A 16242-nucleotide genomic window follows, 5' to 3' on the forward strand; every position below is an offset into this window, starting at 1 on the left:
TTGAGAGATACAGTGAGAGGACAGACAGAGCTCCTGGCATGAGCCAGGAGGGGACGAGAGAGCCCGCAGTGGTGTGTTGCCTAGGGGTTCTATAGGCAGTTGAGGTATTTGGGAACATGAAAAAAAGCTTAGGGGTGTGGACTTGTTAAGTGGTCCCTGAATATTAAAAATTAACTTAGAAGGAATTTCCAGCCTTGATTTCTGTCTGGGATACTGGCGTCTTGGTCTGGAAGCACATCAAAAGGCCGCCTGCCCAGCCCCAAGGTGGGCTGAGGTACTGTCTGTTTGCTAAAGAGTAAGTTAGGAATCTTACTTCTTAAACTTCCTGGGTGTTAAAATGCAATCTTAATCTTTAAGGTGGAATCCTTCCTGCTTTTTACTATGTTGTTTACAGCTGGGTCTGCATGCTAAATTAGTTGCCCAGTTTGTAAAATCACTTAATCAAATCTGAAGGAGGAAAGACTGCACATAGGCCTGGGCTTTTTAGCATGCTAAAGTGAATCTTATACATGATTACAAACGATTAGCATAATAAAAATATGTGCTAGTCTTCTTTATCTGGGGAATATTAACTGATCTCACTAAAGAGTGACTAGAGCTTAATGTTTAACACAGAGTTTTGGTAGGGGGTTTCCCTGCATGTAGATACATTGCTCTGACTGTAAATATCCTGTCTTGCTTTTTCCAGAGGCCCTCAGCCTATTCTGTCTAAACTCATGGTCCCTATCTCATTTTATCTGGGGAATATTCAAACACAAGGCCAAGCTGCTCTTGATCTTTTGAGCTTTAACTGATTAACTCATTAACTCTGAGTCTTTTCTGGATTTCTAGTTTTAACTGGTTAACTGAATCCTTTCTAGGGGGCTTTACTGACCTTGTTCTCTTTCCATCCAGCTCTTATCTTTTTTCCTGCCTAACAAAATTAGATTAGTGATTGCCTAGGACTGGCTGTGGGGCAGGAGGAATGGGGAGAATGGAAAGTGCTAATAGTTGACAGGTTTTCATTTGGGGGATCATTAAAATGTTCTAAAATTAGATTATAGAGATCACTGAACAGCTCTGTAAATATATTTTAAAAACCCACTGATTTGTGTATTTAAAGCCTGTATGTAAACTATATCTCAATTAAAGTCTTAAAAATTCAACTTTCCTAAATAAGCCTGCGAATTCTCTTAAAGAACTCTGTCCTGGTTCACTTTGGACGAAGGGGTTTCTGAACAGGTTCTACAGGAGGTCAGGAGCCTCAGGGTTTGGAAAAGGTTGGCAGACACGCGGAACGGGAAAAAAATAATCAGCCAGTGCTTTTCTTTCCCCAGTCTCCCAGGGCAAGGCCACGCCCCTTCCCTGTTTCTTAGCAACCAGCTCCCAGCGGGTATCGTCCCGGCTTCGCTCTTTCGTCACTTCCGCCCGCAACAGGAAGTGAGGTGTCAGCCGGCGGCTTTCCCAGGCGTCCGGCGCCTGTGGGGTCGTGGTAGCTGCAGAGGGTCTCTTCCCCCGGCGCTGACGGCCTCACGTCTACCCCGTTTCACCTCCCCTCCCGCGGTGAGGCCCTCGAGGAGGAGCGTCTCAGGGGCCCGGGCTCCGCGCGCCAGAAGGGCGCTGCAGGGAACGCGTGGCCCCCGGGCCCGTCGGGCCGTAGGGGCGGCTGTCTGGGTGTCTCTGGAGCCCTTTCAGCCTGCCTTCGTGTGTGCGCCGCGGCCCCGAGAGCATTCCCACTACGCTGCGGCGGACCGCATACGCCTCACACCCCGCATCCCATCTCCTGCCTTCAAAGGGAGACCCCTCCGACCCCCCAGCTGCTCGTTCCCCGCCTCGGCCCGCCATGACCTCAGTGTGAGCTAGTGACCGATTTGTAACTTTCCGGAGCCCTCGGGTAAATGCTTAATGTGCGCGTCGTCGTGTGTGTGTGTGTGTGTTCGTCTCTTATTTCCTGAAAAATCCGAGCTAAGAGAACCCTGCACTCTGCTCGGCAAGTTGTGTTTTGGTTTACTTTTAACATCTCTGCCGGAGTTTCTCCCTACTGCAAACCAGATAACAGTGTCTTCTGTTGGCCGGGTGGGAAGGCACGCTGGAATTAGGCTAGAAGGGCCCGGGAGGTACTTTATTTTTGGCTCTTAGCCTGGCTGTTCAGGAGTTCAGTGACTTATTTGTGTTAGGAGATTCTTAGTTTAAAAATTTTTTATGTGTTTGCTTTTTGTATCCAAGACTAGAGGTTATTCTTGGACAAAGACTCGCATCAGTACTTTTGTGACCCTCACAGCCTTAGGCACGATACTGAACATATACTGAAAGCTCCTTACTTTGAAATTTTAAGTATCAGAAAATACACATTATGATACTTGCAACTTAATATTGAATATTTAAATATAGTTCAGCTCCTGGAAAGGGCAATCTAAATTAACAAATTCTTAGATAAATACGTCTGAAATTTGGAGACTGCCTAGAAGGCTAGGTACAGTACTCTCAGTGGAAGAGAAATAGGATTCATATGTCTATTAGGAAGACATCATAAATAATGGTATTTGATTGCTTGTTTCTTTTCTTTTTCTTTTTTCTTGTTTTCTTTCTTTTTCTAAGTATAAGTGTTGATCCCTAACTTATTGACCACCATGGGAAATCAGCTCGCTGGCATTGCTCCTTCCCAGATCCTTTCTGTGGAGAGTTATTTCTCAGACATCCATGACTTTGAATATGACAAGAGCCTGGGGAGTACTCGGTTTTTTAAAGTTGCTCGAGCAAAGCACCGAGAAGGTCTGGTGGTTGTGAAGGTCTTTGCAATTCAGGATCCTACATTGCCTTTGACCAGCTATAAACAAGAGCTGGAGGAACTGAAAATCAGGCTTCATTCTGCACAGAACTGTCTGCCTTTCCAGAAAGCAGCAGAAAAAGCATCCGAGAAAGCAGCCATGCTCTTTAGGCAGTATGTGCGAGATAATCTCTATGATCGCATCAGCACCCGTCCATTCTTAAATAACATCGAGAAGCGTTGGATCGCTTTCCAGATCCTGACAGCAGTGGACCAAGCACACAAGTCAGGAGTGCGGCATGGGGACATCAAGACTGAGAATGTAATGGTCACCAGTTGGAACTGGGTTCTCCTGACTGATTTTGCCAGTTTTAAACCCACTTATCTTCCAGAGGACAACCCAGCAGATTTCAACTATTTCTTTGACACATCACGGAGAAGAACCTGCTATATTGCTCCTGAGCGTTTTGTTGATGGTGGGTTGTTCGCCACTGAATTAGAATATATGAGAGATCCTTCAACGCCACTTGTAGACTTAAATAGCAATCAGAGGACAAGAGGAGAGTTGAAGCGAGCAATGGACATCTTTTCAGCAGGTATTTGAGATGCTCGAATTTGTTAAGGGTGATGTGTATCTTAACTCTTAAACATAGGAACACAGCTTTTTTACAAGTCACATTATGTAGAAAAATTAACGTCTTGGTATGTCTCATACACTATTCAGAGAGGTGCAGCATTCTTTGGACATATTTAAGTGGAGAAATTGTGGTGGGGTTTGCAGCTTTAAACTGGGTGGTCAAGAAAGGCCTTCCTGCAAAGAGGTCAACTGATTGAAGATCTGAAGGAGGTGGAGGTATTAGCCTCGTTGGTACTTGGGGGAATAGTACCCCAGCAGTGGGACAAGCAGATGCTGTGGCTATGAGCACAGGTTATTTAAGGATATCTTTAAAACTTGTTAAATGAATATAATATAATGACTCATTGAAACTGCATTGTCCTTTTGGGAATTTAGGTACTTTTTTTATTCCTTGTTTGGAGATTAAAAATGCAAAATGATGAGCTTATTTCTCCTTCCCTCTCTAATCTTATAGCTGCCATTTCAGCACTTCTCATTTCAGTATTGTATTTGTTCACTGGGTTATTTTACATCTCTTCCTAGAGTGAAAGCTTCATGAGGGCAGGAGGGGTTTTATCTGTTTATGTATTACTAGTGCCTACTGTATAGTAGACACTTGATTTATTCATCATTAAACAGTTATTAATCGTCAGATATAACTTCCTAGTAGTTCCTTATGAACTTAGTCTGTAAGCCAATCTTTAAAAAAAAAAGTGTATGTCTTGTGGTTTTTATTTATCTATTTATATGTGTATGTATTATATATAAACTTTCATTTTAAATTAGAGGGCTAGGAAGAGGTTGATTTTACTTGATATGTTTTTTATTATGAGAGAAAAATGGACCTTTTTTGACATACTTTGACATTATACTTTCAGAAACTGTTGATTAGGCAGTAGACATTTTTCCTGTCTTGCTTGATTGTAGTTTTGTGTTGCATTAAAATTTTAATTCAGTTTACTTCAGGTTTTGCATTTTGAGTTTTATGATTTCTCTGAATTCTTCCTCTATATTAACGATATATTACATTTCATTTTTAATGGAATTATATCATCTATTTTCCAGGTTGCGTGATAGCTGAGCTTTTTACAGAAGGCGTACCACTCTTTGATCTCTCTCAACTTTTGGCTTATAGAAATGGACAGTTTTTCCCTGAACAAGTGCTAAATAAAATTGAAGATTGCAGTATCAGAGAATTGGTAACTATGCTCCAAATATTTGCCGTAAAGTTTTTAATAGACTGTGTTCTCACATTTCTGTTAGCTCTGTGGAATGTTAACGAATTTGGAACAAAGCATTAAAGCCCTATAGACTAATAGAGGCAACCTATTGTTTTTACTTTAAGTGGTAATGTACAGTTCTTTTACCCTTCTTAGGCCGAACTCATTTGACTTCATTGCACACACATGCATACACACAGAGACAAATATACACATTGTACCCTTGTAATTTCCATCTCTGCTTTGGACAGATTTGGAAAGGCTTAAGGGAGGGTGCCTGGGGATTACAGAGGCTGTCCAGGATAGAGCTTGCTGTAAGAAATGGTGGCATATACTAAAATGAAGGAGACAGGAAACATTAACTTGAATACAGTACGCAATATAGGGTAGTTTCATATAGAAACAACTAGTTGTGTATACCTTCCATGGCCCTGAGGCAATGCTCTAAGGGGATCTGTAAAATTACAAATATAAGGAATTCTGTGGGAAGTCACAAAAGCCATATGTCCACATTACTGTTTTAGGGGATTAATTTTTAAAGTCAGTCTACATGATACTGATATTGATGACTTCCATTAGTCATGGACAGGTTATGGTATATTTGAGATATTCTTTCGTAAGGTAGCGAAGTATGTAATTTCTCTTAGAATGACAAATATTAACAGTAAGATGCTTCAGAGGAAGCCAGTTTAGTTTCTGTTCACTGAACAGCGCACTGGATGAGGAGCTGGTGTTCCCTCTGCTCTGTCTTTGGGTATGGCATTCATTTGGGGTGCTACATGGGCTAACTTCGTGAATTTGGGCCTGCATTTTCTTAATCATGAAAGGACCAAATTTGATTAATCTTTAGGCTTAATCCAAATGTAAAAGTACTGGTATTAAGTTACCTTTCCTTATTTATAGTATATTTGATTCCTCAAAGTCCAATGTTAGGCTCCTATTTAGAGTATAAATGGAAAGCTCAAATAATGAGATGTATCTTTATGATGTTTTGAGTAATTAATGACTGATGCATTATGAGGGTCTAGGAAAAATTAAACTGTGCTCTGTATACTGAAAAAAATATTTCCCTAAGTTGCTATAAAAGAAGATAAATTCAAATTAGGTATATGTCCTTTCTCACATTTGCAGGATTTAACATCTCTTTTACACTACTTGAAGAGTTTAAACCACTGATTCTCTTTTTGAATAGATCCTAGTGCTACACTTAAATAATGTATTCCGTTGGTGGTAAAAAGGCTGTAAACTTGATTTTGGATATGTAATTACATTTTAGTGATTCTGTAATTCATTTCAGAATTGTAACTGTATGCAAAAATTACATGTCTACAATTTTCTTTGGAGAAGATCCCATTGCTTTCCTTAGATTCTCAGGTGTGTCCTGCTTAAAAAGGTTAAAAATCCTTGGGTTGTGTGCAGCATGTATTACTTCCATCTGAATGAATGGGGAATGCAGAATATGGGTTACCTCCAAGGTGTCTAGGCCATCTGTAATAGATTAGTATGTGTTTTCCAGTTGTTTTCTGGGACAGTAGTGGAGTCATGCATCACTCAGTAGTCAGGTTCTGAAAGTAGTTTGAAAGGTGAAGACTGAGAAGAATCAGAATTACCTAAAAAATTCTCTGAATTGTGTAATTGCCCTTGTAACTTTCATCTGATTAAATCTGTTTTTTGCTCCTTTCTCCTCTTGGTGTAGGTAATGCAGATGATTCACCGTGAGCCAGATAAACGTTTAGAGGCAGAAGATTACTTAAAGCAGCAGCGTGGCAATGCCTTTCCCGAAATATTTTATACTTTCCTTCAACCCTACATGGCCCAGTTTGCAAAGGAAACATTTCTTTCTGCAGATGAGCGTATTCTGGTTATACGGAAGGATTTGGGCAACATTACTCACAATCTCTGTGGACGTGATCTGCCAGAAAAAGCAGAAGGAGAGCCTAAGGAAAGTGGGCTGGTTATCTTGGTGTCTGTTATGACATCCTGCCTACAGACCCTTAAATACTGTGATTCCAAGCTTGCTGCTTTGGAACTTGTTCTCCATTTGGCCCCAAGATTAAGTGTAGAAATTCTTTTGGATCGTATCACTCCATATCTTTTGCATTTCAGCAATGACTCTGTTCCTAGAGTGAGGGCCGAAGCTTTGAGGACATTGACCAAAGTTCTTGCTCTTGTCAAAGAGGTTCCGCGCAATGATATCAATATCTATCCGGAGTATATTCTGCCGGGCATAGCCCACTTAGCCCAGGATGGTGCTACTATTGTTAGACTAGCCTATGCTGGTAAGATCTACTGTCCAGAATCATAGCCACTCATGGTTTTGACATTACTGACTGTAATACCTCTTGTTTCTCTGATTTCTTTGGGAATTCCAAGATTTCTTTGGTCCTTGAACTATTTGTGTACATTTTATTAGTATTTATTGCTGATCTGTTCCTGGAACTCAACTTCTATGTGTACTCTAATTTTTTAAGTGATCAGAATTATCAAGTGATAAGTATAGAATACAAAATCTTACTATTGTACTGGGAGTAATTTAATTTGTAGTAAGGCTGATGTGTATAAGTATGTTCTTTACATCTAGTGTTTAGGTCTTTTTACAGTTTCTCTGAACAAATATGCTTACTTGAATATAAATTTTAGGATACAATAGTATCCTAATTAATTTCACTTGGTAATTTGGTGTTGAAAGAACTTAGCCTACTAACTTGCTGAATTTTAAGGCTCTTTCAGTTACTGTGGTGTTTAGGGTATGTGGCTTTGTGGTTAGGTGGGTGTGTCACGTAACACACCTACCTGTTCTACTTGTAACTCTCACCATAAAATCAGGTGATAAAGATTCATGTTTTTAGCTCCCCAAATTACTTCCAAATGCTTATTTCTGCATGGAAAATATCACTGAAACGTTTACTTACTTCCATAATTCATTTCCTAAATATGGTGTGATGGAAATCAGGGATCCTGTTTTTGAAGTCTTTGTAAGTAGTTTACAACATATGCGTGGTGGTAGTCATTTTTTGAAACATACTTGCTTAGTTCATTTTATTTTACAGTTTTCCTGTCATGAAAAATTGTCTTTGGACTCTGGCCTTATCTCTAGGTATACCCACAAAGTGATTGGTAGTTGTTGAGAGTTTTTATTTATGTTTTCTATACATATATTTTTATTTATATTATCCTTCTGCCTGTTTTCTTATTTATGTTTTTTGGTTTCTATAACTGCCCAGGTGTAAACTTCAGGCCTAGAAAATCCAGGATTTCTTTATGACACATCTGCTTTTATCATTTGTAACAAGCATATTTATCATTCATTTGGCAAATAATTGAACCAGATAAAATTAAATAAAAATTTATAGGTTTTAAAAACAAGTTGTATGTTGCTTTAGAGTTTCATGGTCTGCCTTTGACTTGGTATATCTTAGTTTGTTCTCAGTTGTGTTAAATAAAGGGTAAGGTTCTGATGTGTAGGTGCTAGATTAACATAGACATTCAATTAATAATTGTCAGAATAAAAATAATAACTACTATTTATTGAAAAACTCGCTGTGTGTCAGGGCATCTGCTGCTCAAGTTTGCAGTTATTAACACTTGCAAAGACTGAGCAGTAGATGTTATATTATCTTCATTTTTCCAAGTGAGGAAATTCGGACTAAGGCTAAATAATTTGATCCAAATGTGTCTGGTTAATTCTTAATCAGTTCTCAGAGTTCCTGGTGTAGACTTTGGTTTTGAAGCAACCCTACTTTCCTTGGGTCTTTGGCCTTTCATGGCAAGAGTCCTGGTAACCCGGGGTCACTGCTGCTGCCTTGCAGCGCCCCTTCCTCATGGCTCAATGCATGGTGAAGCTGCCTTTTTAATAGAACCAGATGTCTACATGGACTAAACCACATATCAGTAATTGTAAAAGTTCAAAATCAATTTTTAAATTTGTTCTTTATTCTTTTTTAACTCAGAGATAGTGGTATAGGTTTGTATCTTATGTAAAATAAATTTTTAAGTGCATTGTGGTTTATGAACTTAAATGGGGAAATAGGTAGGCATAGATCTACTCAAACTTCAGAGGTGCCCAGGAAATGAGAAACTTTTCCTAATAAAGATATGCTCATTAAAGTGGGGATATTCCATCTAGAATTTTGACTAATATCAGAGGGTGGCCCAGAATTATTCTCTCTTTAGGGTGAACAGGCATTACAAGATAATGTCTTGTTTACTTAGAGGTAAATTTTTGTTCTACTCAGAATGCTGTTGACCCTGGCAGGGGTGGGGACTGGGAATCCAAGATCACTGCATTTGATTGACTCAAAAATCTCAGCTATTGTGAGATTAATTTCTATTTCAGAGATGTTAAAAAGGAAAGTGAAAGTCTTAGAATTGTTAAAAAAGGTAGTTAAACTTTGTGTTCAGTGCTGTTCACTGCTAAGAAGTGAAACAGTCTTGGCTGGTCTGGTCATATGTTAAGCACAAAAGTGGGAGAGAAAGGGCAGAGACACAGGAATAAATAAGAATGGAAGGGAAAAGAAAGTATAAGCAAAGAGCATGTATAATTGATAGTAAATGTGACAGCAGAAATTAGAAGTAGACATTTTCAGTGGTGAGTACTATCAGTCTTCATAGATTATCAGAGAGGATGGAGAAAATAGAGCAAATAGTCTCATGCTTTGGTTCACTAAGAATGTGAGTCACTTGTAACGCAATCTAGTAATGGTTGATTCAGTTTGGGGATGGCTCTTTGAGGTAAATGTCACTCGTGTGTGAAGAACCCGAGACTCAACCTGTTAAGATACAGTTTAAAGGGTAGATCTCTATAGCAGGATTAAACTTTTTCTCACTCAGTAGAGTTTAGTGCTTTATTTTGGGTTATTTTTGTATTTTTATTGAGGTATAATTGACATACATCATGTATAAGTTTAAGATGTACAGCATAGTGGTATGTTGTGAAATGGTTACTGCATAGTTTTGTTAGCATCCATCATCTCATGTAGACACAAGACAAAGAGAAAGCAAAAAAAGGCGAAACTTATTTTTCCTTGGGGTGAGAACTCAGGATTTACTCTCTTAACATTTTTGTATATCATATAGCAGTGTTAATTAAAATAATCATGTATGCATTTGTATTTTTTTAAAAAGCTTTTGTTTCATTATTAAAACTGGCAGTTTGGAATAGTTGTAGATTATGAAATTAGTCATTAAAAATCTGATTAAGTGCTAAATTGAAAAGTCCCACTTTTCCTCCTCAGTTTTATGATGATTATTTATAAGTATAAAAACTTAGGGAGGAAAAGTTATAAGTATTACAAAGATTTGATTAAAATTATGTATTTTCTTCCTTCTATAGAAAATATAGCTCTGCTGGCAGAAACAGCTCTGAGATTCCTGGAATTAGTACAGTTAAAAAATCTTAATATGGAAAATGACCCAAATAGTGAAGAAATAGATGAAGTCACACATCCCAATGGAAATTATGACACAGGTAGTATGATTTTCTCTTCCAGATTTCCTGTTATTTAAAAGGAATTGCTAACACGATAGCTTGCAACAAGCTGTCATTTGTGATTTTCAGGTAAGATGAAAGAATACCAGGTACGGGATGGGGCAGTGCTGGGCGTCTGAGTGTTTTCTCTGTCCTCATGCACTGTTAGCTGGCCAGAACATGATCGGTTTGTTGCCACAGATTCTCAGCTCAATTGTTTTTCAGCCAGCATTGGCTTGTGTCAATAATAAAGCTAGCAGAATTGTGTAATTCTCATTAAGACAAAAAAAACACACTGAAATCATTTAAGAATTTAATTCCTTTTTCCTTATGTGAGCATATTATGAATATCCTTAATAATAAACTATGTTTATTTCTTGCTGTCTATGATTGTCAAAATCCACACCCTTTACTGTGATGGAACAGATGTGATGGTAAATTCTGTGAGGTCAGAGTCCCTATCTTCACTTTCTTTACATCACACAGCTTTTAATGGGCTTTTAGTTAATGTTTATTGAGTTAAAGATTTAGAAGTAAAATAATACACTTAAATCTGTTCCCAGATGTTTCTCTTACTTGTTAGAAAGGCATTATTTTTAGCATATATTGTCTAGAGATGAAGACAGTGGGATAATTTTGAATTTACGAGACAATGTATCAGAAAGGAAATCCTGGCTTATTTTCATGGAATTACTTAAAAAATAACACTGTTCTACATTGCATAACCACGTAATTGGATCTTTTTAGGTAATGAAGTTAGGTGTTAAAACTTTTTGGGAGTTAAAGTTTTTCAGATGTGAACATAGAATTTTGCATATCAGACTGCTTTTTCTCTTGACAATGGCTACTCTTATTCATTTTGCCAACAGGTAATTTTTAAACATAAACTCTGCATCAGGCAGTTACATGCATGCTGTGAGCCCTAAGGGTATGGTGATGAATAAGTCAGAGGAGATCCCAGCTGTTGAGTATACATTTTAGTGAGGGAAAGACAAAGACAACAAAGTCAATAAAATAAAGGAAAAGGGGAGGGTAGGTAGGAGATGAGGTCAGAAGGCAGTGGCCAGGTCATGTAAATCCTTGATAGGACTTGCAGTACATTTTCTGGCTTTCTAAAAAATAATAGATGACCTTTAAAAATGCTTTCTAAAAGTATTTCCTTATATCATCAGATAGTGTCCTAAACCAGTCTAGTATTTTCAAGTCTTTGGTGTGATTGGGGCAGTATGATCTCCCTTCTGGGGCTTCCCTATAAAACTGCTTGAGCTTCATGAATAGAGCTATAATTTTAGAGACGTAGTAACCATTTTGGTGGCATCTGCTTATTAGGATGTTTTTCAGTTTATAGTTCAGTTTCCCATCTGTCCTTCAGAGATTTGAATAGTGGGAAAACAGTGATTATAGGCGTTGAATCATGGTAGCTTCTATAATCATTCTGTTTTTCTGAGGAGTTAGACACAATACTGTGCATTTAGTGTAGCGAAAAAAAATTGAACCTCTCCTTACTTTTTTTTAGAGCTCCAAGCCTTACATGAAATGGTCCAGCAGAAAGTTGTCACTTTGCTAAGTGACCCTGAAAATATTGTGAAACAAACCTTAATGGAAAATGGAATAACAAGGCTGTGTGTATTCTTTGGACGTCAGAAAGCCAATGATGTTTTATTGTCCCACATGATCACTTTCCTAAATGATAAGAATGATTGGCATCTGCGTGGAGCTTTTTTTGATAGTATTGTTGGTATGTTTTTTTGTTCATTTTAAAACTCATCTTTAAGGTTTTGAATTATCCTCTCAAGCAAATACTTAATGCAGTCTGAAAGATAGGGGATGATACTACCCGATTTCATGAATGATGAAATGGTTCCTGGTGTTTCTGTCTGTCATCATGCTGTTTTTAGATGATAGAATTATCTTAGCTGCCCAAGGCATTGGCGAATTAAGCTGGTACAGCCATAAAGGGAATGCCACTTGGTCATTAAAAACTATGTTTTAAAAGAATATTTAATGGCCTGGGAAGTACCAGGAAATTCTTAAAGTGTGATCCCAGTTGTGTAAAGAATAACAAATCATATGTTTATTAAAAAAGTCTGGAATGTACTAAGATGTGAATAGTGATTATCTCTCGGGCTGAGATTATGGATGATTGTTTTCTGTATTTGTCAAATTTTCAACGGTAAACGTGCATCACTTTGATGATCAGGAAATAACAGTAGAAGTATAATTATGATTGAAAATCAGTCTATAGAAAGAAAAGTAAAGCTTGCACACTTTGTGTAAAGTGAAAATTTGAAAAGTAATTTTTTTCACTCTTTAAAATGTTTCAATTTTTGATTTTCCAATTTATCTAAGGAAGAGAGACATTTTGTGTTTTATCTGCATGACTCCTGTTACCTTCAGATTCAAAATGAAGGGGAAATAAAATAGACTGAGTAAATTTAAGTCGTGTTTGACACAAGATTTATTATCTTTCTCTTTTGAATAATAACGAATCCTCCCTTTCCACCCGTTTGTACTGACCTCTTCAATTTTAGATTTGGTCATTTTTGAAATACATGCTAAAGCCATGTATTTGTTATGATTATCCTTTTTATATCATTTTGCACATGATTGTAACAGCTTGTCTGTTAACTCAAAAGACTTAAAGACTGTTACACATTGGAGAGCTTTGCTGCTATCCAGCAAAAGCTGTAGGGTTTTGGATTTTGATTCTCAGTAGTCTGGAAAGTTAGTGCTAAAAGGTTTGCCATTGGTATTTTTCCTAAAAAATAAGAAAAAGGAAAACTCCTATCACAACAGTATTGATATTTCTGCAAATGCTCTCATATAGTATTTTGTAGAAAAGGCTACTTTCTACTTTGGAAAAGCTCTGAAATTGCTGTTCATGCTTTGTTATTACTGGATATAGCTGTATCTCCTCTTTTCAGGCATTTTTTGTTTGTTTTTCATTTTTGCTTTATTGATTCATCTCCATCTTGTGTCTTAAACTCTAATTCAGTTCCTAAATATACAGTATACTCTGCTTCTCATTTTCTTTCTTTGTTGCTCTCTTCTTTCAGATAATATTATTTTTATTTATTTTCTCCAGAAAGATGGTTCTTAGAACTTCCCCCATCTATTGGTCAATTCATGCATATTTTGAAATGTGCCTGTATATTAGTTCTTCTTTCATTTTAAAACAATTTTCATTGATTTTTTTTGTTTATTAAAGTAATTCATGCTTGATGTTGAGAATCTGAAGAGTACAGAAATCAGTAAGACAAACAAATCACCTTTAATCCTAAACCCATGTAAAACTTCTGTTAATGTTTTGGGATTACTTGCTGTAGGCTGGCCTCCTCCTATCCTCCCTCCATTCCATCTGCCATTCTGTCATGTATACTATGAAGCACTGGTATGTACTGGTTAAGAAGAGGCACTCTGGAGCCAGTCCATTGGGCACAAGTTCTGCCTGTGTCACTTACTGGTTGTGGTTCTTGGGGAAGTCATGTAGTCTCTATGTGCCTTAGTTTCCCTTTCTGCAAAATGGGAACAATAATAGCAGCTATCTCACTGGATATTGTGAAGGTGAATGAATTAATATATGTATAAGGCCTAGCACATAAGTGCTGCTTGTATATTGTATTCTTACTCTTATTTTATTATTTCTTAAACCTTTTTCTGGTGACACATATTCTAAGCATTTTCTCATGTCATTAACCATTTTCTGAAACCATTATTTAGTAGATTGAAATATTCTATTATATAGTTTTACCAAAATTTATTTAACTCTTTTGTATATTTAAAATTATTTTCATTTTTTTCTATCATATGTTAATCTTCAACATATATACTTGCTTCTGATAGTTTCTCAGGATAGAAGTCTGAAATTTTAATTACAGAGTTAAAGAATATGACTCTATTTTGAAAACTCTTGACATATTTTATAAGCTTTTAAAAAGGTGAAATAATTTCCCGCTCTGGTTTTGACAGCACCCTCTTCCAGCGTGGAATAGTCTTCAGTTAATCTTTGCTTGTTGGTAGGGTGAAGTTGTAATTTGTTTTGATGTGTATTTCTTTGCTTATCAGTGAAGGTGAAAAATTTTCTCATGTTGACAACTCATTGATATTTCTTACTCTATGAAAGTTTTATCTATTATTTAGGTCTCTGTTTTCTTATTGTGTTATGCTTTTCTTGATATTTTTGAACCTTTTATATATACATTAAAAACAATGACTTTATCATTTCTGTCGCAAATACTTCTCATAATGTGATCTTTTTTGCTTTTTTAAAACAATTTTTATGTTGTCAATTTATTTGATCTTCATGATTTTTTTACTTTGCTGCCTAAAGTCTTTTCCCTTTCCAGAATTAGGTTAGTAATTTGTTGGTGTACATTCTTTTTTTTAAGACAATGCTTTATTTTTCACACTTAATTGTTTAATATATATATTTTTGGGGATGTGGTATGAGATGAAATCTAAATTTTTCTCAGAAATATATCTAACTCTTCCAATATTATTTATTAAAAATTACATTTTCTTCCATTTATTTGTGAGGCTTCTTTTATGCTCATATCTTTTAGAGTCAGTTTTCTGGACATACATTCTATTTCATTGATTTCTAATTCCTGTACTCAATATTAAATTCTCTAATCTTAAACTATATCATAGTTTAGTTAATATATTTTCATAAGCAACTTTAGTATCTGCTAGGAAAAGTTTCCTAGATGTCACTCTTCTTTTCCAAAACATTTTGAGCTATTTTAGCTCTTTATACATTTCAGTTTGTAAAGTTCCAAAATATAATCCAGAATTTTAGATAGTATTTGTCCTTTTATTAAAGAAAAAGTTCTAAAATTATTTTTCAGTTATAAGGGAAATAGTACTTTTGTAAAGTTTTCAAAATGTATGAAGTAATATATGAAAAGCCATAGTTGCACTTTCCAGAGGCAACTACTCTGGTTTGTGTTTCGGTTTGATATCTTCAGATGATTCTTGCCTTATCTCTAAATAGTGTCGTCATATTATTACTCTTAGAATTACCAACTTTAGACTTTGTCTCTTAATTTACTTCTGTGCCAGATGATGGTCTCACTCACTCATACCGTGCCCTGATTCCTCTCCCCTCTGTTTTTGAGTTATCAATCCCTATTTTCAGTGCTTTGGTTTTTAGTTTGTTGTTTTTATAACTCTAAGTAATTAATCCTCTTTCTTATGGGTCTACTCTCTGATTGGGACTGCAAAGAAATTAGTGTGCCTTTGTTTCTCTGTACCCTTTGTTTCTTCTTTTCTTGATTGATTGATAATTCTTCTAATTGTTAATTGACAGTTCACCTAACAATTGCATTTTCATAGTTGATAATATTCAAATTCTGTTTTGTAATCATTACAGAGTCTTTGTGATTTGTATAGACTGATTCTGAAAATTCAAAACAAAATTTACATCATCATGAATATGTAAATTTCATTAACCTTAGAACCAATAGTGTACTATATTGATATTTGCTTTATCATAATTTTAGTGCCATGACTCCTTTATCACTTGATGAGAATGTTTATAGCATCAAGGTCAATGAATCCTTTCTGTCTTTGGCAAATTACTAAATACATTGCACATTTTTATTTATTTACATTTATACCATGACTTTCTTGCACAATTTTATATTTGTCCTGGAGTTTCAGATTCCTTTGTTCTACTTTTAGAGATAAAAGTTATACATCATCGTCACCTTTTCTATAATATCTAGCTACTTTCTTACCAGTTTTATCTACTGCTTGTAATCTATTCCATGTTTCTTCTTGATAACATTTTTGAAATTTATTGACTTTTAGTTCTGATTAGGGTTGATTTAGTTCTAATTAGGGCTAGATCTTTGCAAGCTGTTCTTTTTTTTTTTCCCTTGAATTCCTGGATAATATCCACCATTTTGTACGTTCTGCATCTTCTTTGCTGTAGTACATCCTCAAGAAACTTTCTTAGAAAAGGTTGCATGGGAGGTAAAACTGTATAGTTCTTATGTATCTTAAAATGACTTTAAAAATTTTAATTGGAGGTTTGGGAATAAAATTTCTTTCATAACTGAAGGTCTTGCTCTGTTGTGTTCTTGCCTCCAATTTTGCTGAAGGTCGTCTGGTGCCAGTCTGATTCTACTTCCCTTCTAGTGACCTGTATTTTTCTTTCTGTAAGTTCATAGTGTCTTGTTTTTCTTGGTTT

General features: G+C 36.3%; 1 protein-coding gene across 6 annotated transcripts in view; it reads left to right on the forward strand.

Annotated features, from left to right (window-relative positions):
- Window positions 1–1401: 1401 nt before the first annotated feature.
- Window positions 1402–16242, forward strand: part of PIK3R4 (phosphoinositide-3-kinase regulatory subunit 4) — an 83519-nt gene continuing 68678 nt past the window's right edge. For 2 of the 6 annotated variants that reach the window (XR_012125640.1, XM_073222988.1), the window contains exons 1-6: window positions 1403–1873; window positions 2578–3342; window positions 4428–4561; window positions 6279–6861; window positions 9915–10049; window positions 11566–11787. Coding sequence is in view for 4 of the 6 variants with exons in the window: in XM_073222988.1 (XP_073079089.1) it covers window positions 2610–3342; window positions 4428–4561; window positions 6279–6861; window positions 9915–10049; window positions 11566–11787 (1807 nt within the window). In the remaining 2 variants the exon portion in view is untranslated. Of the gene's footprint in view, window positions 1874–2577; window positions 3343–4427; window positions 4562–6278; window positions 6862–9914; window positions 10050–11565; window positions 11788–16242 lie in introns of all 6 variants that reach the window. The other 4 variants (XM_037009764.2, XM_073222989.1, XR_012125641.1 and 1 more) reach the window with 3 other exon arrangements.

The sequence above is a fragment of the Manis javanica genome, chromosome 15 (assembly GCF_040802235.1).
Source record: "Manis javanica isolate MJ-LG chromosome 15, MJ_LKY, whole genome shotgun sequence".
Classification (NCBI taxonomy): Eukaryota; Metazoa; Chordata; class Mammalia; order Pholidota; family Manidae; genus Manis; species Manis javanica.